The 24,056-nt window shown below is 40.7% G+C and overlaps 1 protein-coding gene across 1 annotated transcript; it reads right to left on the reverse strand.

Moving 5' to 3' along the window:
- Window positions 1–1,772: 1,772 nt before the first annotated feature.
- On the reverse strand, window positions 1,773–23,126 carry LOC115578775 (synaptic vesicle glycoprotein 2A-like). The gene is made up of 13 exons (XM_030411937.1): window positions 22,803–23,126; window positions 17,041–17,798; window positions 16,098–16,278; window positions 15,494–15,645; window positions 13,992–14,125; window positions 13,721–13,810; window positions 12,251–12,358; window positions 11,336–11,424; window positions 11,076–11,240; window positions 10,815–10,948; window positions 7,872–8,078; window positions 7,626–7,785; window positions 1,773–6,533 (listed from the first exon to the last, which is right to left on the reverse strand). The coding sequence occupies exons 2-13, from the start codon at window positions 17,645–17,647 to the stop codon at window positions 6,350–6,352; spliced, it is 2,211 nt and encodes a 736-aa protein (XP_030267797.1). The 5' UTR covers window positions 17,648–17,798; window positions 22,803–23,126; the 3' UTR covers window positions 1,773–6,349.
- Between the last annotated feature and the right edge of the window lie 930 nt (window positions 23,127–24,056).

Genomic DNA, 24,056 nt, shown 5'->3' on the forward strand with positions numbered 1-24,056 from the left:
TGAAAGCCTCTCAAACAGCAGCAGCTTCTCAAAACAGAAGAACGAAACTTGCAGCGCGGCGAGCGCGCGCAGCCGGTTTTGACATGATACGTAACTGACGTATGTGGTAGGATTTAGTCCGGTAAAGTTGGAAATATATTCACAGATTCGAACTTCCCGGATCAATAACTCATAAGTGAAACCTTGTTAAAACACAAACGACGGCTCTTTCCTACCGTAGTAAGGAAGACAACGAGCTACAACCGTATGTTCATCAAAACGAGCGTCTGGACATTAACTCTGGTCTGTATGATCAGCCAGCTGTGAGACGAGGGCGCAGGGACCCTCTACAAAGTGCAACACCGAAAAGAGATTAAAATATTCAATAACTCTAATATTCAGTGTGGTGTCACAAAACTCACCTCTCCCTAACCCTACTTAACAAAAACGACTTTCTAATGTAACTTTAACTTGATTTTGGTATTAAAAGTTTTAATGCATAATCCATGTCTTATTATAAATTAGGATGTTATGGTATCAGTCTGAAAGGTAAATCAACACATTTTACTCAGTGGCCTTTGTGCCCTGTCATGTGGCCTTGGTGCCCCTGGGGGAAAAAAAAGTGAAGGCCAAATGGACTTGCCCCTAAAATGACGAATTTCCCACCCTGACTGCATGCATTCCCACTAGTAAGCTACAGTTACTCTATGTAAGCTGAGTCCAAGTTGTCTCTAAGAGAGTCTCTAGAGTGTGAAATATTGCACATTGCCTCAGCCTGCAATAAAACGGTGGTCAATTCATGATACTTTCACATCTCCTAATTTATATACTTAATACAATGTTGTGTAAGAAGAATCATTAATTAGATGGCCTATATGAAAGTTACACAAGACAACAATACAGAAGAATTGATGGATTTGACGCTGTGATCGGCAATATCGGGATCGGCAGATACTGCTTTCGGTGATCGGCCCCAAAAATCCTGATCGGTGCATCTCTACTTCATGCGGGTTGCTAGATGAGCCCAGGAGTGAGTGGTTATGCTGCCTGGGGAGATGACTCAGTACTGCATTGTAGGTGATCAGTAAGGTCACAGGCCCACCTCCACTGTTCAAACATGGTCGTTCCAGTTTGACATGGATGGATTATTTTACTCTTCTTTCAAACCAGCTGTCTTCTCTGGTCAAGATGTTTACAGTGTTGTCCTCAAATGACTCAGACTGTAGCTCATAATGTATTAAGTCATTTATTTCTTTACTTTTTGTTTGCTACTATTGCCTATGATCTTGTGGAAATAAGAAAATGCAATTTCATATTAACAAAATGGGGTGGGGGGGAATGATGCACAAAAGCCCTCCTGCCAAACGGATGACTTCAGCTGGTAAATCAAGAATAATGGGTTATCAGGATCCTTGTGATGAGCAACTTGTGACTTCACTTGTACATGTAAAAAGCCAAATATTCAGGTCATTCAGCCTCACAAAGGAAAGGGCACATCACTCCTGCAGACTTGCTTCACTAGTAATCCTCAATATTTTAAGAGGATTCTTCTCACTTATGATGGGTTTGATGTGTGTCTATGATGGTAGCCTTCAGACCCACTGGCACTCTGTGCTGCTTTTTTTTTTTTTTTTAACTAACTCATCTCAAGAAAACATTTCTTATCATTGGGAAAACTGAGAATTATTTGTTTGAACTGTGACCTTTCAGGGCTTCCATGAAGCACAACCTCCTGCCTAAGAAGTTGGAAGACAATCTGTGAATCAAATATAAATTGACTTCACACCGTGTAATGCAAACCATGACATTTTTTTTTTTTCTTTAAGTTTTATTTTTTCCATTATGATTTATCATTTTCTTCATAGAACTGGATAAGTGGCACACAAGTGCAAATCCCAGCATGATGAACAACTCTCACATAAAATAAATACAGCACCTTTTCAGCATCACTAAAATATTCTCAATATCCAGAAGTAATAAATACTGAATTTACCAAGATTTTTCAGTCTTCATTTACAAAACACAAAGACAACACACAATAGATTTGTGTCATATTGAACTTTTTTTGGAACTGTTTTCCTTGATCTTTTTGTTGCACAAATTCCAAAACTTGCACATACAAACATCTACAGTTTCTACACACAGTACATTGAATTTTGAATTGAACTCACATATAGAGTATCATTTTAATAAACAGGTCAGAGTCAAACTAAAGAAAAAAAAGGCAAACATAAAGTCCTTCGGTCCAAACTACAGCGAAGGATCCTTGCAGTTCTTTGCAGATGAAGGAGCTGTTTTCTGGCATGGGGTCGGCCCTTCTGTTCAGGATCCGTTCGAGACAGATCTGTGTGCTTTTAAGCATCGAGAAGACGGAAATCATGCCACGAGAAATCCTCCATCCCTTTAACAGGGGAAGTCTTCAGACTGGCGTTCGCTTTATTTCGACGACATCCCATATCACTGCCGTCATCATAGATAAAACTCAAACCAGTGACCCTTCTGATAGTTTATACATATATATATATATATATATAGAATGAATATTCTACACATAGGAACATTAAATAGTAAACTTTTACATTTTGGACAGGAGCTTCAATTTGACAGAGGGGGCTCTTTTGATGAGTTGATAAACCGTGGTCCTTTTGGATTAATGACTTCCTGTTTCCTCAGAATCGGGGAAAGCCTCCACTTTATTGCTTACACTTTCCCCTTTTAAACAGACTCACGTGGACAAACAAAATCTTTGTCAAATTTGATCAAATTTAAACAGATTTTCCGCTCCCTTTGCCTAAGCGTATTGCCCTCTTCCGGCCGTGTCTTGCACCTCTGCGACAAGGTCAGTTCCACGATTGCAAGCGTCCACCTCAGAAATTCAGGCATATACATATATATAAAAAAAGAGTTACCTGGGTCCAAGGTAAACAAGGAGCACAGTCACCACTAACTTACTTTCAGAACACATACTCAAGTTTCACCAATTTTTAACCCCACTTTGATTAAGAACAATCACTGCAAGCAACAAATCTATGTCATCATACAACAATGAAAACACTAGTTCTTGCTTTAGACAAAAACAGCTGGCATACAGGACGTCCAAGAAGTCAGACAATACGATACAAACATGCGTCACAATCGGTTGAATACAGAAGGAATCGCGGGGTGAAGTCGTTTGAGTGAATTTGATAAGATCCTTTTCTGTGTTTCCAAGCAGAGAACAGACCGCACGTTATCTCTGAGGGCTGGCTATCCTCGAGGGGTTTTTAAAGACTGGACTGTGTCAGCAAAAGAGCACCCGAGTCTATCATGAAGAACAAAACATTAAATTCTATACTGCATATATCGCACTAGGCTGCTTTTTTTAGATTCCTCTCGTAGTGTAAATATATTTCTGTGGTCCCCAACTGAGCTGTGATTCACCGCAGGGATGAAACAACAGAAAAAGGTAGAAAAATATGTGAGAGACGATTTAGAGTCAGCTTATGCACACACATCCGCACATTAACAACACGTCCAAACAGTCACTCCAACATGAACGAGACAGGACACATTTGTTCATTACATACATCAAAACACTTGGAGACAAACAGCACATCCTCAGAATGTAATCTAGATTCAACAGCGATAGTTCGACATTTTGAGAAACACTCTTACTCCACTCTTGTTATGAGTTTCATTAAAAGATTGTAAAACATCCTCATACCCAAAGAAGTGATAGATCGATTGCCAGTGACTCCCAAGATGACATATATCACCGTTCCCAAAGCAACATGACCGCTGACATCGTACCAGCGACAGGCGAAGAGGAGCTTCGTCGTGTGGTTACAGTTTGGTCAGGTTTAGGGAAAGATTGTAGTTTTGGTTAAAAACGTTCGTCATGCAAATTAAAATAACTCAACGTTGACTTTTGGTTCCACACTGGACACACACAGTGCTCTCCTGTGTTTATTTGACCCATTCCTTGTGTGGACTTCCTTCTTTGTTGTTGCACTAACTGCGACGGCCACTGGGGGTCGCCGCTGCGTCACAATAAATCTTAATTTGGGCCGTAACAAGCTGCTTTAACAGTAGATGTTTTTTCCAATGAGGGCGGGCTGAGAGATCGATACCGCTCTCATTCCTGGGCGCTAAAGTAGCAGGCAGTTAGTTTAGCTTAGCATAAAGACTGGAAACAAGGGGAAAGCTAACTTGACAATATCCGCATTCACTTGACATCTAATTTGTTTTACTGTTTCTTCAGATTTTGTTAACACAGAGCTAAACAGGCTGTTTGCACTGCTTTTCAGTCTTCATGCTAAGCTAAGCTAATCACACACACAAGAGATGTATCAATCTTCTAGTCTAACTCGGGGCAACGAAGTGAATAAGCGTACTTATCAAAAAGTCGAACTATTTAAAAAAAGTCTCTCTCTCTCTCTCTCACATACACACAAACACACAATTCAAGAGGTCAGACAAACTCCTACAGCTGCGATAAGTGTGTTTTTGAGTTACATTATCAGTCCACTACAAGCTCCAAAGCCTCTAACATCCTGAACACACACACACCGACACACAATCCAGAGGATGTCTTTAGGTCAATTACACACTCTACAGCAGCAGCAACACCCATGTACTCACTCACTGATTGTCAGCACACATATTGATGTACACCTTTGGAGAAATTATACCGAAGTAGTGATATGTATAAAAAGTGGTACTCAATTGGCTTTAAATCAGAGTGACTGCTTCCAATTTAGATCGAAGTCACGACTGGCAATTTTTTTTCCATGTGCTCATGGAGGATTGACAGGAACAGGAACCCTTAAAATGAAAAATTACTCATTTTGTGCTGCACTGCCTGATCAATCTTCTTGTTTTGTGCTGATTTTTCTCGTTTTTCCTGTTCAATTTGTGCTTATGAGTACAATGAAGTCATACCGTGACTTTTGAGAGGCATCAACACAATTTCAAGACGAAGATAACAACTTACTTTAGTTTTTCCGAGGTCGAGAATTTACTTTCACACTCCATCTAATGACTGTTTTCATATTAAGGCTAATTAATGCAGCTATATGCAAATGGTACAGAGCTAAAAAAATCATCCTGCGTGTACAACAATTTGGTGTTTAGTGGTGCTAAAAACACGAGACCAGCTGTAAACGTGGTCGAAAACATTTCACCACACCTGAGCTACTGCGTGAGTTATACGCTGAAATAACTATTTCTAAATTAGCCTCAAACATTCTGCTGCTGGATCAGTAAAATATGGTGGACATGGCTGCGCTGATTTGTTTTAATGGATCAGTCACTCTCTCTCTTGCCTGACAAACATGCAATCACTCACATCACTAATTTAGGCAAATATCACACTGTTGTATCTGCTCTTACATCTAGCACTTGACCAAAATCCGTCCCACAGATGTTCCTGTGTTGCAGGCATGAACACCATAGCACTGCCACAGCTGCACGTCGCAACAATCGGGAGGGAGAAACATTAGTTTAACACTGAACACTGAGGAGCTGGATCAAACTACTCCCATTTACAACAGAGAATCCTGTGAAATGCATCGTCACCCGTCTGTGGTTTGAGGCTGTACGTAGAGGAGAGGACCGGTTTTACGCAGCGACAGGGAAACATTTGATTCTCCGTCTCTGAATAAATCGAAGCCTCGCTGGAATGTTTTGGTATTATTTGGTAGAAAGTGTGAGCTCTCAGCAGGTCTGGCTTCAGTTTCAGGCAGTGATCAAGAGTTACGGGCGTTTTTCTTGGAGGAAAATATATTCACCCTGAAATTCTTTGTAGGATACTTTCAAAGAAAAACTTTTCATCAAGCATCAGTCTGATTCAGAACGGAAGTGAATGTACCGGGAACATCACAGCAAATCAAAAAGCAGCACTGAAAGCCAGTCACTGAGGTCGAGGACAGACGAGGGAGAAGAACACTGCAATCATATGTGAAAAATCGACCACATGCATAGACTAAATCTTTTCGCATCCCCCCCGTAAATGGCTTTTTTTTAATCAGTCTCATCTCTTCTTGACATCTTCTCAATTGATATTGTTGATCTGGGGGCCAGGAAATTTACTTTTTTATCCTCACTGCAGAACACAATTAGTTCTGCGTCACCCATGTCTAAAAGGATCTGATGTTTTTAGTACCTGATGGGCAGCTGTTGTCATTCAGATGTAGTTATCATGATGCTCTTCGTGTAAAGACTTTGAATGATGCAATCCATATTTCAAAGGATTCTGGGCTTACAATGGGGATGGCAGTCTGTTCTGTTGGTGTGTGACGGGCAGCGCTGTAGCTCTCGGGGATGTTCGGGCTCTAGTTGTCAAACACACACACTCCAGCTGTGCTCTGCTGCCCACTACTGGTTGTTTGTTTTACTGCAACACTTGGCCTCGTGTTTCAGGCAACTTTGTTGCAAGGAAACTACCTGCGGCGAGGGCGCCGGCAGCGAATATGATGGGCACGGCTTTGGTGATGCCGACGAATGACTGGAAGATGCTGATGCCCAGGACGGCCGCAAGCTTGCAGAGGGCATTCAGGAAACCAAACGCTGTGCACCTGAACACAAGAGAACAGGAAGACATGGGAGTTTCAGCAGCTGATACAAACAGGTGGATTAGTATGGAGGGCCGACTAAGCCAAAATCAACAATGAATAAAAATAAATAGACGGCTCAATAAATAGGTACAAATTCCATAGAATACACCACAAATACACAAAATGCAGGCATATATGTATATAAAGTGTCATAAATGTATATTTCTGTTTAAATTTTGCTTCTGCTAATTCTCTTATGTATTAATTTCCATATGTGTTTCCTTTCTCACAAATTCACAAATGTATATCTTAATTTATTCAGTTTTTATTTACAAATTAATTAATGTATAATCTTGGCAAATGCAAATAGAAAAGAATTACATAAAAAAAGGAATATGTAAATAAATTTAACAAGGAATAAATTAATAAACAATATGTTAAATTAAATAGAAAAGTAAATAGATAATGTAATAAATAAGTAAATACATACAGAAGCTGATTAAAAACAGGAATATTAATTTGTCACATTTTATAAAGTAGTTAATGCCTTCATTTATTTTTAAAATCACTTTTGGTGCATTTAAAGGCAAATTATTTATTCATTTATTTATTTATTTATTGAGTCAGTCATTTACTTACTTATTTATTTTGGCCGTTTCCGTCCTCCATAGATTAGTAACAACACTGATCATTAATTCCCTGCTTTAAACTGATCTGCATTACATGTTGAACATTATTCTTTTACTACAACTTTACTATAACTTGTATTTCTTGAGTTGAAATAAAAAATTCAATTGTTGCATTTTCAATTTTAGCTTTATTCAAATAAGACATATGTGGTAAAAATATAACGCTGTTTCATTTTCAGGTTTATTAAATAGGTTCCTCTAGGATCATGTGAACATCAATCAAAAGAAAATATTTAACCTGTACACTTTCAGGAATAACCTCCACTCCCCATAAATAGCAAAATAAGCCTATGGTTATATAAAATAAGCATTAAAAATTATAAGAATACACAAATAGATATCTGTCATAAAAATGTTAAAATAACATAAGCAGGAGAACATAAAAATCAAAAATTAAAGAACATGTTTGTGCATCTCGTCTTACCTTTTATCTGAGGGGTAGAGCTCCACTGTTATCACATCCAGGGCGTTCCATGAGGCGATGCTGATGCCGCCAAACAGGCACAGGAGGGCGATCATCCCTGACTCGCTGTTGCCAAACATCAGGAAGAAACAGCTGACACAAGATATGACGCTGGATCCCGCTGCAGGGAGGAGCAAGAATCACGTTAAGCTAAACAGACTCTGTGGTCAAAAGCCAATTAAAATCAATATGATGTGATTTTCCTACCCAGCATTCTTAAACGCCCAATTTTGTCCATTAATAGAGCCGACACGATGTTGCCAGGCAACACTGCCAACGTGCCGAGGAAGTTGACGAAGTATATCATGTAGGCATTGTTGAAGTCATCGCTGAAGTCGAGCATGCAGCCCTCCTTGTTGTGGAGGAACGTGCTGTTGACCAGTTTACAGTCGACAAACCTGTATTTGAACAAATCTGACAAACGAGAAAGAGAAAGAAGAGTTACTGCTGTGCAATACCGAATCAAAGACACTGATTGAGACTGGCTTCAGTGTTTCAGTCCCCACCTCTTAAACCGAACCTACACACACTTGCAAAAATTATCTATTTTCCGACTGAAGAACTGGTGGACTCGTTTGCCCCTATGCCCCTATTGTAGATAAAGCATGATAAAGTGCCCTCTTCCAGTGGACAAAACCTGGGGAAGTGCCCTCTCTTTACCACAAATACATCAAGATTTTCTGTGCCCCATGTATAAATGTGGTGCTCTTTATATAGTTTTTTTTTTTTTCCCACCCCTGCCCATCAAACATCCTGAGTCCGCCACTGGCCACCACACAACCAGTCCTCTGTCGGTGGCTGTTCTTAATCAAAATTGCTTTTCAGCAAAGACTAAACACAAGAACGGCATCCATCATTGTGGTTGTTTTTAAAATAAATAACACAAACAATATAGAAAAAGGTCTGGAGAGGTTGCATTGTCTTCCAAAACCACTTTGCCTGGAGGTTACAAGCCCCGTTACTTCACTCTCTCTTCATACTCTGCCGCCTGCAGCTGCACAAACTGCACAATCCGGGTTTTCTCATCAGACTGGGGAAATTGCTTCCATACCAATAATTTATAACAACTTCACGAAAGAGAGTCAGGCATAAAAGTGCTGAACGATCATAAAGTTCTAGATGCACAAATGACATAAACGTAAACGAATGCATTGTTGGCTTCAGGGGTGAGAAGATGTGCCGATGCTCTCAAAGCCGCTGCGGAAGCGAAGATTTACGACTGGTGCTCTCTGTTTTCTCAGGCACAATGTGACATATTGATTGAAAACACAAGAAATCAAATCCACACAGCTAAACTCCACCACAGACTGCAGCACCCTCATAGACAAACTGTGCATAGTTAAAAACATTCACATGTAAACGAGCTGCAGATTCTATCAATTACGTTGTCGGGTGCACTTGTTTTAGAAGCCGATATTAAAGAAAATGTAAAGATAACAGCAGATGACCAAAATGATGTCGTCCAAACACACATGAGGTTGTTTTGTGTCAAGTCGTCTCTGAGGAGAGCTTTGGTTCTGATTATCCAGGGAACACATTCTCACATCTGTTTCGTCTTAATAGCTTTTTTTTTAATCATTAAAGGGACAGTTCTGCCGAAAATCAAAAATACATGTCGACATTTGGAGATATCGGCAGTAGAGATGTCTGCTTTCTCGCCAATTAAATGGAACTAGAAGCAACTGCTAGCCGCATCACTGCGCAAAAGGAAGCGTGCATCTACTCACATATGAGAGGCTGCCTAACCAAGCTAACTAAGCCAACGTTACAGCTCAGCCGAGGAGGACGCCATTAATATTTACATCCCGCGCTGTCACCAGCACGAGTGGAAGAACGGCGAAAACAGTTCCTACATGAAACCGCCCGCAACAACCTCTGTGGATTATCTTGAGTAACCGGGGTCGTGATTTCTGAAAAAAGACGTTGTTGTTGAGTCATAGAAATGTGCCAGATTCAGATGTGCCGTCAAGTTTCATTATATTCAAGGGAAGGCAGACATCTTTACAGCCACTATCTCCCAAACTTGGTTACTCACAGCAAATCAACTTGGATGTCGAAACAGTGCGACAGGTAAGCAGCGGAAAGCCTTTTGATAATTGTGGTGTCAATTAAATTTCATGTTAATTTGTTCTCTTTTAAATTACTTTATTCTTGACATATTCCTGCACTGCTCTGTCTTAATGAATCCATTACTTTGTTTTTAACATTCTATCCTCTGAGATGTTACGGTTTTAATCATCCATTGTTAGAGGTTTTATTTCTCTTTTATTGCCATTTGTTTTATTGTTTTGCTTTTGTGTTTGCTGCAAAACACTGTTTTTGTTAAGTGCAGGACAAATAAATCTTTATTTTTTCTTATCATCACTGTGCAATCAACCTAATGCAGAGCAGAGTTTCTCTGATTTATTTCACTATAAAGCTGCAAAAAATCTTTATACTAACAATGGATCGACTGTATGTGTAATCTGAAAAGAGACTCACATATAATTATCATCAGACTCTGGGGAGCATCTGTTTTTGGCTGGCTCCTCTCATCAGTGTTGTTCCCAGATGCAGCAGGCAGATGTTTTTAAAAAAAACAAAAGGTCTGACAAGCCCTCTGTACGCTTTCTACTCAGGACCAACAGGCCAGAGAATTGTTAGCAACTAGCTGGTGAACACATTAGAGCATTTAGTAGCTAACAAGGCGATATTTCCCTCAAGAGGTGGTGGAGACCAAAAACAGAGCCAAAAAAAAGCGTTAACTCGCATTTATGGGCTGCCTCCGTGTTAATGTTTATGTTTTTTCCACGCCAACTTGATGTGTAAATAGTCAACAAATGGCTTGAGTGTTAAAAGTGTTCCCAATTTCTTAAAGTCATAACATGTCATTTTTGTTTGTTAATTCTGTTGCTCTATGCCAGAAATGTCTGAAAAATGTGTTAGGTTTAAATGTATGTTTTGTACAGTTCACCCTGAGCTGTCAGTGCTTGTGATGTCAAATTTCACTTTTTGTTGCCAGTTAAAATAATAAATTATCAGAAAATAGAAAAAAAATGCTCATTCATTGCTAAATGAATCATTGTTAGAAGCCTTAATTGCAACATCCTCCTGTTACTGACTGTCCACTCTGGTGCACATCGATGCTGAACACGTTCCGCTCATATTTACCTGTGTTATAGAACAAACTTGCAATGAAGGTGCAGTTCCTGAACAAGGTGTGTGTGGAGGTGATGTCCTCAAAGTAGCACTCCTCAAACGTAGAGTCTTCAAACACCATTGACTTCATCTTCAGGTTGAGGAACCTGGTGAGCAGGTCACAGGTTCAATGTTGTGTGCTTGTGCTTTAACGATTAAGCAGCATTCAAACGTAAATCTGATTGTATCGATGACTAATCCAGGAAGAATAACTGCAGCTCACGAGACACTTACTTGTCATTGAAGTAGTGTCCCTGGCGATGCACTTGGTTTTCCAGGGTGAAGTTAAAAGTGACGTGCTCCACTCGCTCCTTAGTGAAGGTCTTTGTGCGTGACTCGTACTCCTGCTTCTGGATGTATTTGATCATGTCTGGGAACCACACTGTCAGACCGTAGTAGCTGCAGAGTTTTTAGAGGAGCAGAGCAGATGAAGTGAACCAAAAAAAACATGAGGTGAACATGAGCAAAGGTTTTTTTTTGAGCCTTACATTTACCTGAAAGACATGGTGAACCAAACAGCCATGAGCATGAAGGTCGTCCGTTTATATTCTGGGTTGAAGGTGGCGAGGATGTTGTTCTTTATCTGCGAGCCGTAAAAAAGACACTTTAATTAAAGATTTGACATGTTTATACTTTGCATGTGTTCCTATTGTAATCGGGGAATTTAGGAGATATTTGGGAGGTTAAAACTTGAACACAACACGACCGCGGCCGGGGTTCGTTCTCCAAAAGATTCCCTCCTTCCAAAGATCTTTGCATGAACCCTCCTCGCCTTCCACTTGACAGCTTCAAATTCAAAATGGACTTTAAGGATGGAGACTTTTCAGCATGCGTCAAGCTGGTGGTGCAGCTGCACATCCGGGAGGAAACGGAGGGTGTAGGCGTGGAGCAGAACGTAGGCAGAATGCAAATTAAAATCTGGTTTAAGTTTCTGCCCGGAGCGGTGGTGCTGCAGCGGTATGCAACACAACGACACGTTTACACACAAGAGGGTCAAACTGATGTAAGACAATATTCAGTTAAGTAGTTTGTTTCGCAAAAGACGTTGACACGGATGAAAAAATTGTAATACTACTGTTGATTTTCAGTTTGATTTACTCATTAAGTCAGATGTAGGTCAAGAAGTCAAAATAATTAATAAGGAAAAAGTTGCCGTCTTGAACCTCTTAGCTACTCTTGTACTCGCTGCCACCCACGCCTCCATCCACACAGTTTGCTTCTGCTCCGCTGTGGCCTTTTAAGGGCATGCCCTCATATTCTGCTGCATTAACTGTAAAACTGCATCTTTAAAGGGAGCAACCATCTCAGATATGATCTCAGGGGAGCTTTATTCAATGCTCTCAATGCTTGGCTACAGTTTGGGTTCAGAGCTGCCTTCACACAAACAAATCTCCTCTGACTTCACTCACCTGTTGGGAGAGGCTCATGATCTTCAGCCTGTAGCGCTGCCAGACTGGAGTGTCGGTGCCGGTGTCCACCAACTCATCCATCTGTTTCACAGTCTTAATTGTGGTGACCTTGGATGAAAGAGACACAAGTCCTTTAGAGGGACACTTTGCCACATTTGGCATTTCTGGAAATCCATTTGCAACAATCCATTTGTGTTTGCCGACAATAAGAGGTTGTCTTCTTTCATGAATTGTGTGCAAGGAATTCAAACAGTGTGTTAAAACAGCTTCTAAATGTTTGGAGATTCGATGCACTTTAGAGACTATAGAAGCAGAGAGGCTGGTAAAGGGATGCAGCAACAGAACAGACCCTTTTCTACAAAGAAACAAACAAACTTAATGCAATGCATCTAATGCCGAATTTTCAGGAAGTTATTAGTAATTGTGAATTTGTGGTAGCAGAGAATCGCAAAGTTCGCTAGGCTGCTCCTCACTCATCAAATGTCAAAAATCATGCAAGTTTGTAAGGAAGTCTGGGAATAGCACAGTTACTAGTTCAATAGTTAGCCATGCTCATAAACATCTGCTGCTAACATTAGCAGGTAAATAAGCACAAACTTGAATGCTGCATCACAGTGAACCACATGGAAATCAGGCAGTATGTAATCCATTCTGCGTGTGTTTGTGGCTTCTCCCCCTCCGAATCTAAAATGGTGCTCAACGTGTCTTGAGTACATTCACACCACCACTTAGAGCTGTCCACTTGTGATCAGATCACATCGCAGCTTACACTACAAACAGCCCATGGTATGTGTTGCTTGTAGTTCCCAGTCTCTCTTTCCCACTGATTACCCGTCATGTTACTGCTGTCCATGATGTTAGAAAGTCATAAAATGCCCCGAAACCTAATTTAAATAAACACATGAAGCTCTAGCTAAAGTTTAAAAGACTATAGTTTTGCATGATTATTTCTTTAGTTTTTCCCCCCTTTCTTTACTCACTTTAAATTCCTTGAGTCTAACATTAGTCTCACTAATAGCCTATCATCTTGTTGCTGTCTTTTTAAATACGATCCTCTCTCCCTGCCTTTAATTCATTCATGCTCCTGTTTGTGCGCCCCCTCCACCTCCCCATCACCACCCACTCTTCAGACGTTCCCCGAGGCCGGAAGATTCATCGGCTTCAACTTGTCATCAGCCTATCTGTCTCAGCAAAGTCTTCAGCCACCACCACCACCACCAACAACAATGTCTGGACTACATGCGGAGGTTTTGCTTGCAGCTGCAGCTTGCTGCAGTGCAAAAATCTCGCTGGAGAGTCCAAGCACCACAGATATTCTGATAAAACTCTGCTGTAATAAACATTATCTTCATCTGCTGGTCTCTCCTGATTGAAAATGGTATTGCCTGCTGTGAAGATGTTCACTGACCGTAGGCTAATGGAAGTATTAGTTGTGACTTAATATCACAGGGTTTTCTCAGGGATACTCACAGAAAACACCTTCTCCGGGTGTCCCTTTGCTCGCATGTTAGTGTCGTGGACTTGCTTCAGAATCATCCAGCCTTCATCGTGTTTGCCATTCTGTTTGGAAAAAAACAAATGTGTAAAACATTCCTTTGTTTTTAGTCTTCATCCCCATTCACCCAAACAGCCAGAAGAAGAAGAAATGATCTTTACTTACACACATTTAACAGGTTGGGTATTATGTTAGCGAAAGTGTAACTCACAAAAAACGCTCAAGTCAACGAGAACATCTGCTAACCTCCAAGTAGAAGCGTGGGCTCTCCGGCATGGCGCTGAGGGCAGAGATGGCTGCGACACAAGGAAACGCACACACCAACACAAACACACGCCAGCTGTGGAACTGATACGCTGAGCCCATCTGGAAACTCCATCCTGAGAAGACAAAACGACACAAAGACACGAGCTCACACCTCACACTTTTCAATTTCACAAGTCAAATAAGGTCAGATAAGGTCAGACAATCAATCTCTTACAAGGCACCGTCTGGAATATGTTTAATTTGATATGAACCATGTTGTTATTTTTTCTCCCTCCAGGGGAGTCAGAGGTCAGGGGCAGTGCAGTGACTCTGGGTAAACATCTGCTAGCAAAAAAAAAATAAAAAATCACCCCGCAGCCAAAGCTGAACCTTTGAAATTGTGTGTTAAAGATGTAATTCTTACGAAAGATTATGAAGTTAAAACTACAGGGGGCAGCCTAACCAATAAGTAGCTATATTTGGCGGTAGTGGCTAGCTGCTGTAAGCAAGTAGCTTAGCTAGCCGTGGTGCTAAGTGGACCTATTAGCTGACGAGAGTCTGTTCGCACGACAACCTCAGATGATGGGGAGGGGGGACATCATCGCCATTTATTTTGACCAAACCAGAGATAGCTTTTGAAAGACAAACCAAGACTGTTTTGGTGGGTTTTATTTAGCACGTCTAAACGAAACTTTAATTCAGACAGTGTATTGTTGTAATTTGGTTGTATTTCTTTTTTGTTTGTTTAGTAACGGAATTAGATTTAAATACTTCCTTCCTTGACATTTTGTAAGTTTATTTTGTTCACATATAAGACAAAGAAGCAGCTGCCACTACTGTGGATATCATATAGCTTAGCTTTTGGTGCAAGACAGTACAAGAACATCTTTATAAATAACGTCAACACTGTTAGTTTTAATGTTTTAAACAAAGATTCTGACCATATATTACAAAATGCCCCTTCAAGGAATAGTTAGGAAATAAGTTTACTCTCTCTCTCTAGTGGAGTGTTCGATAAGACAACTGATACCATCCTAATACTGTCATGGCTGAAAGTTAAATATGAAGATACAGTCAGCAGCCTCTTAGCTTAGCTTAGCATGAAGAATCGAAACAGCTCCAAAGGTAACGATATCCACCAACTAGTACCTCTGAAGCTCACTCATTTATCATTTTATATCTAATTGATTTAATACAAACAAAAAGTGTGAAAAAAAGATAATTCAACAATTTGCAAGCGGTTGTGTACCAGACTATTTCTGTGTTGGGCAAAGTGTCTGAAACTGGTCAGCACCAAAGAACCCATAGTAGTGTTATCTTTAAACACAACTAGAACCTATTTATGCTAAGCTTAGCTAAGCTAACTGGCTTTGGCCTGGTCCCCAAAGTCCCCAAAAGGTTGAACTATAGCTTTTTAAAATAAGGAATATAAGCTAGCTTGAACAGCGCAGTGGTAACCAACCAAAAACCTCATAAATTCAGGGACAGGTTACCGTACTCACCATAATGTGGGATAATAGCCCAGGCCATTGCAGATGCGTATATGCCCCCAATCATCCAGAACATGCAGAGCCAGCTGAGGTGCTCGCCACGCTTCTCTTGGGCCAGAAATTCAGAATAGTAGGAAAACACAATGGGAATTGAGCCACCGATCCTGCAAAAATCAAACACCAACTGAGCCCAGAGTAGAACTGTTTAAGATTAAGAGATGCACACAGAGCTCAGATTGACAGCAATTGGTACAACGAAATAAGAGGAATGATGATTTATTACCACATGTATTGGCTCTTTAAGGTTTAATTAGGGCTATGCCAGACGTGGTATAATTACATGAATGAGAGCATATTTCTTCAAACTCCTGAATGTGAACTATAGCAATTAGTTACAAGCGGAGGCACCACAGCTTGAATCTTACAGCCTTTCATTTACTGCACTGATAATCTTGTTTGCTCACTAAAGCTTTAACATTATTTGCTCTCATTTTTCCATCCCCATGGTGCAAAACCAACTCACAGAAGCTCTGTGGGAAACTGATTGATTTTCTCCACAAATGGATTTAAGCATCTCAATGAAAAAACACGTATTGAACAACATTTTCCAATTTACCCGACGCCGGAGAGGAGCCGGCAAAACAGAAAGGTGCTGTATCCCTGGACGAAGGAGGAGAAGAAGGAGAAGACACTATTGATGGAGAGAGAGATGAGAAGAGACTGCCGACGGCCTATCCGGTCAGCCAGAGCCCCCCAGAGGAAAGCCCCAACCATCATCCCAAAATATACAATCAGACCTGCAGACACGCAGAGAGAGCAAAGGAAACTGGACTGTTACACATGAATGCAAAATGTCAGTGGTTGTTAAATTAAATTATTTAATAGTTTTGATGAAATTTCCACAAGTCTTCAAACTTGTATCTGTTCTCCACTGGAGACATTAAGTATATTGTTTGTTTGTGTTTTTTCAAAACCTCATTAATTAACTTAAACAGGTGGACACTGCAGTTTTGAGGAAACTTCACTCAAACAGAAGTAAAAATATATTTGTTGGGGACTATTTTCAGCCGTGGATCAACACAAATCTGGTGCTCTACTGAGCATTTCTGGCAGCAGCACTGCACATGTTTATGGTAATGAAGGAGCATTTTATCCAGCGTAATGTGGCTCACTGAAGTGTTTGTAATATTCTTTTGGACACCAATGAGGCTTCGTGGCTGAGAGAAAATAAGTTACATAAGGCCTGGATACTCGGCCAAGACTTTCTCGTGGGATCAATTCTTTGTTGGTTTTGGAGATTTGTTGATGATACACAGGCATATCCTTTGATGGAGCAGAAAGCGATTCTGGAGAAAGATTGTGAATCTCTCGTCAACTGCTGACACTTTAGATCAGGCTGCCACCAAATCAAAGTGTCAGGATTTGACGACTTGGGAATGACATTCATCAAACAACTGTACCACAAATAGCAACATAGAAATGCACTGTGACAAAGCCAAAGAAGAACCTGTAGCCTACATCAGAAGGAGGAGCCCCAGTCTCTTGTAAAAGAGTCTTACCTAGCATGCTCTTGTTAGGTTCAGACAGGCACATATCCTTCTCAGCGCTGGGCAGGACGAACCCAACCACGAAGATCTCCACACCATCCGCCATGAGAGCCAGCCCCAGCACAAAGTACAAGGTCCACTGGAACTTCCCGTGACCACATTCTTGTAAAATGGTCTCGTACTGTTGAGCCAGCTCTTCCTGGTCCTTCCTCCTCTCGGCCTCAGACACTCCGACATCTTTGAACTGCTGAGCGCCGGCCCTCACCGAGCCCGGGCCTCCAGCCAGGCTGCCTTTGCCCGAATCAGCCCTGGGTATCCCCTGGTATTCGCCTTCATAGATTTCATCATCCTCATCGTGACCCTCTGTTGAGTCACTGTGGCCGCCCTCGTCATCATTAGCTGCCTGGCTGTCTTCGCGGTAGTAGCCATCCTGGCTTCCCTGCACAGGGTAGTCATCATCATCATCTTCTTCAAAGCGGCTGTAGGAGCGCTTGCTATACTCATCGGTCACCCGATCCACTGAACGGCCAACCTTCTTAGATGCTTGCCGCTTGACTTCTTTGGCAATGTCTTTGGCACCTTTTATGAATGCAGTCCGGTTTTGGTAACCGTCCTCCATTTTTAAGAGGTTCAGGAGACACTAAAGTGGTCAAAGGTTTAGCGGAGAGGCCACCTGAACGTGCTGGGACTTCACTTTGTTCAGGATACACCTCACAGATTTGAAGATTTGACTCCTGGCTCACTCAACCAACAAGGGACCTCTCGTATCTCTGGGGAGAAAATAGAAATATAAATGTGTCAACCTCATGTATTTTTCATAATTATCCAAGCATGTAGTGGTAGGTTTCGGGAAAGGTGCTTTGTTATAAAGAGAGGCATTTGAAAGAGCTTCAGAAACATCAGTGCACATTCCTGGTGACCCATTAAAATAGATAGATTATTGAGCGGGGCTGGGCCTATACCCAGGAAGCCTCCGTCTGAAGTGACTGTTGAAATTAAGCCACATTTTTTGTTGGACGGTCAATCAAACAACAACAAAGAAACATGAAACAACCACAAACAACCACAAATAGGTGCAGAACGACTACAAGGAGACATAAAATGACTACAAAGAGAAGCAGAAAAGAAATTGAGTCAGAATGACTGGACACAACATTTCTGCAGAGAGACATAAAATGACTACAAAGAGAAGCAAAACAACCACAAAATGACTACAGATAACCACAGAATGACTACAAAGAAACACAAAATGGCAGTGACTTGAAAAAAGAGCCAAATTTCTTGTTGTGAAAGTCAATCAAACAACTACAAAGGGACACAAGGACCACAAAGGGGTGCAGAATGACTGAAAAAGAGACACTACATGACTACAAATAGACATAAAATGACTACAAAGTGACTGCAAAGAGACACAAAGTGGCAACAAAGAGACACAGAGTGACTACAAAGTGACAGAAATTACTACGAAGGAACAAAAAATTACTGCAAAGAAACACAGAGTAACTACGAAGAGACACAATGTAACTACAAAGAGACAACAAAGTGACTATGAAGAGACTGAACGAAATTTACGAAGAAGGAACAAAGTGACTACAAAGAAACACAAAATGACTACAAAGTTATGGAATTACTTGATATATGTATGATGGTATACATTCATAATACATTCATCCAGGAAACCAAACCATTTAACCAGCCTTTAATGGTTTGTTTCCTGACTACACTTGTTGCATTTCGATATCTGCCCAGCGCGTCTTCACTGCTGAGTCACAGATGGGCCTGGGCAGTAATTACAGGGCGAGGCATCAGGCCTTGAATAGTGAGAGTGATTTTTAATGGATGTGTCTTGGTGCGGAAATGCCCTAAATGCATCGGTTCGAGTTCTTGGAGAAGAGCTACAGTACGTGACCATGACTCAAATGCAACGTGACTGAGATAATGCTCAACAGGATCAGACACCTGTTTGAAATAGAAGAGCATCACTGTAGAGCCTTCACTGCTTCACTGCTTATGTCGTCATTCAAATAACGTCCCACATATTAACATGTAAAACTTCATTATTTGTGTCTCACACACAAAATCCTGCTCTAAAATGTGAGGGGTTTTTTAACAGATTACGTGATTAAATGTCAGACTTGACAATAAGACAGTATTATACATTATAAGTATACTTCTTAGTTTAATCAAATAAAGCCATAAATGTTCGTTAATTGAAAAACAGAACAGTTGCTGACTTAGAGGAGCTGTGTGCTAAAACAAATGAGGCTTGAAATTGAGAAAAAGAAGCCAGAATATGGATGACCATTCACCTGTCTGCAGCAGTATCACATCTCAGTTTGATTAAAAAATTTAAAAAAAAAAAAAAAAAAAAAAAGGAAAGGAAAATGTACAAGGCACTGACTCATGTAGATCACTGACGATATTCACATCCATATGCTATTGTAATAGAACGCTGTGTGCCTCGGGTCGCCGCGCGATAAAACAACATGTCACTTTGATTTTGTGGTGCAGTGAAACAACAGACACAGAATGAGGGACATCACTGCAGCGCTCAGTTTGACCCGTTTAAAAAAACGAGGTCTGACAGGTAATAACGGGCTGACGGAGCTTTAAATGTCTGCCAGGTATGCTGTACATAAAGGGCCCGACTTAGAAATACTGAGGGAGGTCAGGGGTCTTTTCTGTAAATTCTGTCTACATACATGTAGATCTAACTGCTAGTTCACAGATTTCTTCACATTGCCTATATAATAAATTGATCTATTTTAATATTGGTGGACTAAAACCAGTCAGATCTAAATATACTTAGGCTAAAAAATATTTGAAACCCACACAACCGGCTCGCCGGAATAAATCTCGGCAATTTATTTTTCTGCAAACCACATACATGTTTAAACTTTATACTTCTTTATGCTGCAACTTTACCTTTCCTATCAATAGGTTTTCTATTTCATGTTGTGACAATACTGTGTTTAAGCTCTGGTTAGGTTTAGGCACCAAAACCACTTGGTTAGGATAGGGAAAAGATTGTGTTTTGGCCTGAAATGTCAGTGTTTTTCGCCACAAACACTACTTAAGATGTTCCAACTTCTCAACAAAAACACAGTTTTTGTCATCACTAACACGGCTGGAAATTTTCTCGAGTTCTCTTTAAAAACATCCATCAGTTTCAAATGTGCGAATATTGACACACAGCCTTGAACAGTTGTCACTGGCTTCTTCTGGCCAGTAACTCCACCATTATCTCCGCCACCTCCAGATTTGACAGTCGTGTCATAAACATGTAATGTGAACGTGATACAACACATTTTGTACTGATGTCATATTGATACGTAGGTTTATGAAACATACAAATGTGATTCGCTGGTATGCAAAAACATTAACTGTGCAGCCCAGCCGCCTGGATAAATTGTTGGCAAAGTGCAAATACAGTGATAAAACTGCACTCTAGGTTGTTTAAAATACCCAAATTAGCAGAAAACATTTATGAGAATAATCCTCTCAGTGATACCTACAGCTTTGAGTATCAAATAAAAAATAATACGTATGTTTAAAGAGATTTAGCATCTACATAGTGTTTTTATGCACGGCATGTGTATCCCGATCAATGCACAGTGCAAACATCGTCTCCAGTCAACAGGCCGCAGATCCCTCACTGTCAGCATGATGAGCAGATTTTCTGGCACCGATCAAAGGAACCATGCAGGCCTGGTCAGCCAGGCTAAACTGTAGGACGCTAACCTAATAATATCTTGGATTCAAGCACTCACAGGCCTGTAATCACTAACCCTTAAAAACATAAAATAATCTGGGCATCTGGAGAGGAAACAACAAGACGACTCAAGAAAACAGACCCCCTGCACACAAATGGTATACCTACAACAGGTGTTTTCCACATGTCATGGCTTAATGGTACATTTACAATAGAGTTAATGTTACTAGTAACACCTGTGCTTTCACCTAATGTCTGTTGAAGAAAAAAAAGCCTTGCTTGTTGCACCTGCACCTACTTGGACAGCTTACATCTTCTAGGCTCTTATTTTTAAAAAGATGCTATTTTCACCCTTTTTGGGGGATAAAATCTTTACTGTGGCCACCAAGCTAAGGGTTTTAGCACATACAATGTGGAAAGCAAAGCTCCATATCTGTAGGCCTATTTATTTAAGATCTTTTACAGATAGATTCATGACTACAAAGAGACACAAAATGACTACAAAGAGACACAAAATGACTACAAAGTAGCTAAAAAGAGACACAAAATGACTACAAAGCAACTACAAAGAGACACAAAATGACTACAAAGCAACTACAAAGAGACACAAAATGACTACAAGGTAGCAACAAAGAGACACTAAATGACTAAAAAGAGACAATATGGCTACAAAGTGTCAAATAGAATCACAAATAGACACAAAATGAATACAAAGAGACACAAATGACAACAAAGAGCAACAGAATGACTACAAATAGTAACAAAATGGCCACACAGAGACACAAGACTACAAATATACACCAAATGACTATAGAGTCAAAAGATAATTACAAATAGACACAAAATGACGGCAGTGGGAGATTACGGTGACCCTCAGGGTCAAAACACTACGACATTTCAGAAGACACAACTGAATGGCAGTTGACTAATCTGAAATATTGTGTTTTGTGAAATACTGATGTGTTTTGACCCTAGATAGATAGATAGATAGATAGATAGATAGATAGATAGATAGATAGATAGATAGATAGATTAGACTTAATGCAACAGGTAAGCTACAGTCTCACTTTTAATTTCTCTTTTTTCCCAGAGACACTACAGCTTAAAGGCAGACACTCTAACAAAGGCTTTGAGCCTACTTTTGCTGATTTCTTGCCTGTTGTCAAGTTGACAGCATCTCTACAGGCTGGCTGCAACACACAGCCCTGTCAGTGGAAAAAGAGCAGGCAGCTCTTATGAGAGGATGAGGGGGGATGGATATTACTGCTCCCTGGTTTGAGCTACCCTATAATATATTTATTTATTATTTTGTCTCCATTATCCCCCCCCCCCCATTCAAAAATCGATCAGCATGGTTCAACACTATCTTGCAATGCCAAGCCAGGCAGATAACCATCACATCGCATGCACAGGAGCTTATTAAAGCAGTGGGAGATTTCGATCAGCCGTGAAGTGGTGTGATGAATAATCTGGACACCTGAAGACAACACGAAGCACAGAAACGACAAAAAATCCTTCTGCAGACCAAATATTATGCTATTATTGATCTTGTATAGATGATATTCGTGCTGTGCCGTTTTCAGATTGTTATTTGTCAGGAGCAGTTATTAAAGCAAAAAAAAAAAATGTGAATGCAAGACTCAGATTGCAAATGAGCAAATTTAAGCCTACAGTTCAGTCCTAATCGCCTTCATTGATGTTAAGGGGGGGGATGAAAAAAAAGGCCTTGTCGCTAACAGGCCAATTTACACATTTTACAAACACAGCCGGGATTAAAAAATATAAATCTGTCACAAATAGCAGCCGATCGTCGGCTCGCCTGCATCCCGACATCTGCGCTCATTCTTAGAAATCACACCGCCAGCAGCTCGTCACGACTTGGACCGGATTACAGGCCCCGATTCACAAAATTGATCTTTAATAGCTGTGTGGAGCAAACGGTTGCAGAACACGCCCATCGTCTCATGACATCTTAACGCGTAATAATAAGAGAAAAGAAAAGAAAAAGAAAATCCACAATCAGCCGCCAACAATCCGAATTATGATCATTATTCGAGCTCACCTTTATTCCCCTCCGACGCGCTCCCTCGTCAGCCTGGAGATGGTGATGAGGAGGATGGGAAGGAGGATGAGGATGGTGGTGCGTACGCGGCTGTTGCTGTGAACCGAGTGGCGGTGGTGGTGATGATGATGATGATGATGATGCTGTGCGGTTTGGAGGAGAGAAGCCCACGCCATCCACACACACTGAGCAGCAGCAGCAGCAGCAGTGATGTGTAGGGGTCCCCTCCCCCACGCGAAAACCCTCACGAGAGCACGAGCACATTTACGCCTTCATATCTAGAGGGGTTTGGCGCATATCTGCACCCAATCTGCGCACATTTTCCCTTTATTTACGCTCCGTGCATTAAATGGTTGTCAAACACAGTTAATATATATGGATGTATCATAATCGCGCATGCGTGCACAAACCTTAATTTCACACATTTGCTTGTTTCTTCCTATATGTGTATATATATATATATATATGCATTTTTTTTTTTACAAACAGCTGGATGATCGTCTGCGCACATCTGACATGGTGCGCACAGACAACACACACGTGCAGGCGCACCTGACTCCTGTTGCCATGCCAACCACTTGCCATATTCTTGATCCCTCCTGCAGCATCAAGACTGGCCACGGGGAAACGTGAGCTCTCCTCGGAGATGGAGTGATGTCACCAACCCGTGCCATTCAGATGCAAACTTTATAAGGACACGGGAAATGTGACTTTTGCTTTCTGTCTAAATATATGTCAGGCTGGAGAGTCTTTCTAGGATGAGTCATTTTGAAGTATTAAACTGATGATTTTTACTTGGAAGAAAGAAAATAACAGCCGTTTAAGCTGCGTGTGGGCAATCATCACGAGAAGAAGAAAGTTAAGATATTCAAACCCCTTAATTTCAGTTTAGTGGGAGCTTTGTGTCACATATTTTTTAAAGCTCTGTGCCCCATTTGTTGCTGAACAAATTACACATCTAGTCCCACTGCACAAGGGTGCCATTAAAACCCATCTTAATAACTATCATCCAATTTCCAAACTGTCATATCTTTGCCAACGTCCTGAAGTGATTAGTAAGAATCAGCTCAAATAATTCCTCAAAAATATACACACCAATGTGGTTTCAAAGGTAATCATAGCACCGCAATTTCTTCAATAGCAACCAATAGCATCAGCTGTTGACAGAGGGAAATACTTGAATGGACCTTTTTAAAATTGTGTTCTGTTCTTGCTTGTCTTCTTGTTTTTTTGCTTTCATTCAGTTTTAAAGGA

Source organism: Sparus aurata, chromosome 3, assembly GCF_900880675.1.
Source record: "Sparus aurata chromosome 3, fSpaAur1.1, whole genome shotgun sequence".
Taxonomy (NCBI): domain Eukaryota; kingdom Metazoa; phylum Chordata; class Actinopteri; order Spariformes; family Sparidae; genus Sparus; species Sparus aurata.

Bases quoted from the DNA above. Each gene is read 5' to 3' on its own strand.
- LOC115578775 (XM_030411937.1), bottom strand. From the start codon at position 17,647: ATGGAGGACGGTTACCAAAACCGGACTGCATTCATAAAAGGTGCCAAA. The intron at 16,279-17,040 runs GTAAGACTCTTT...GCGTGTCTGCAG, and splicing joins ACCTAACAAGAGCATGCTAG to GTCTGATTGTATATTTTGGG. The intron at 13,811-13,991 runs GTTAGCAGATGT...TTTTCCAAACAG, and splicing joins GCCCACGCTTCTACTTGGAG to AATGGCAAACACGATGAAGG.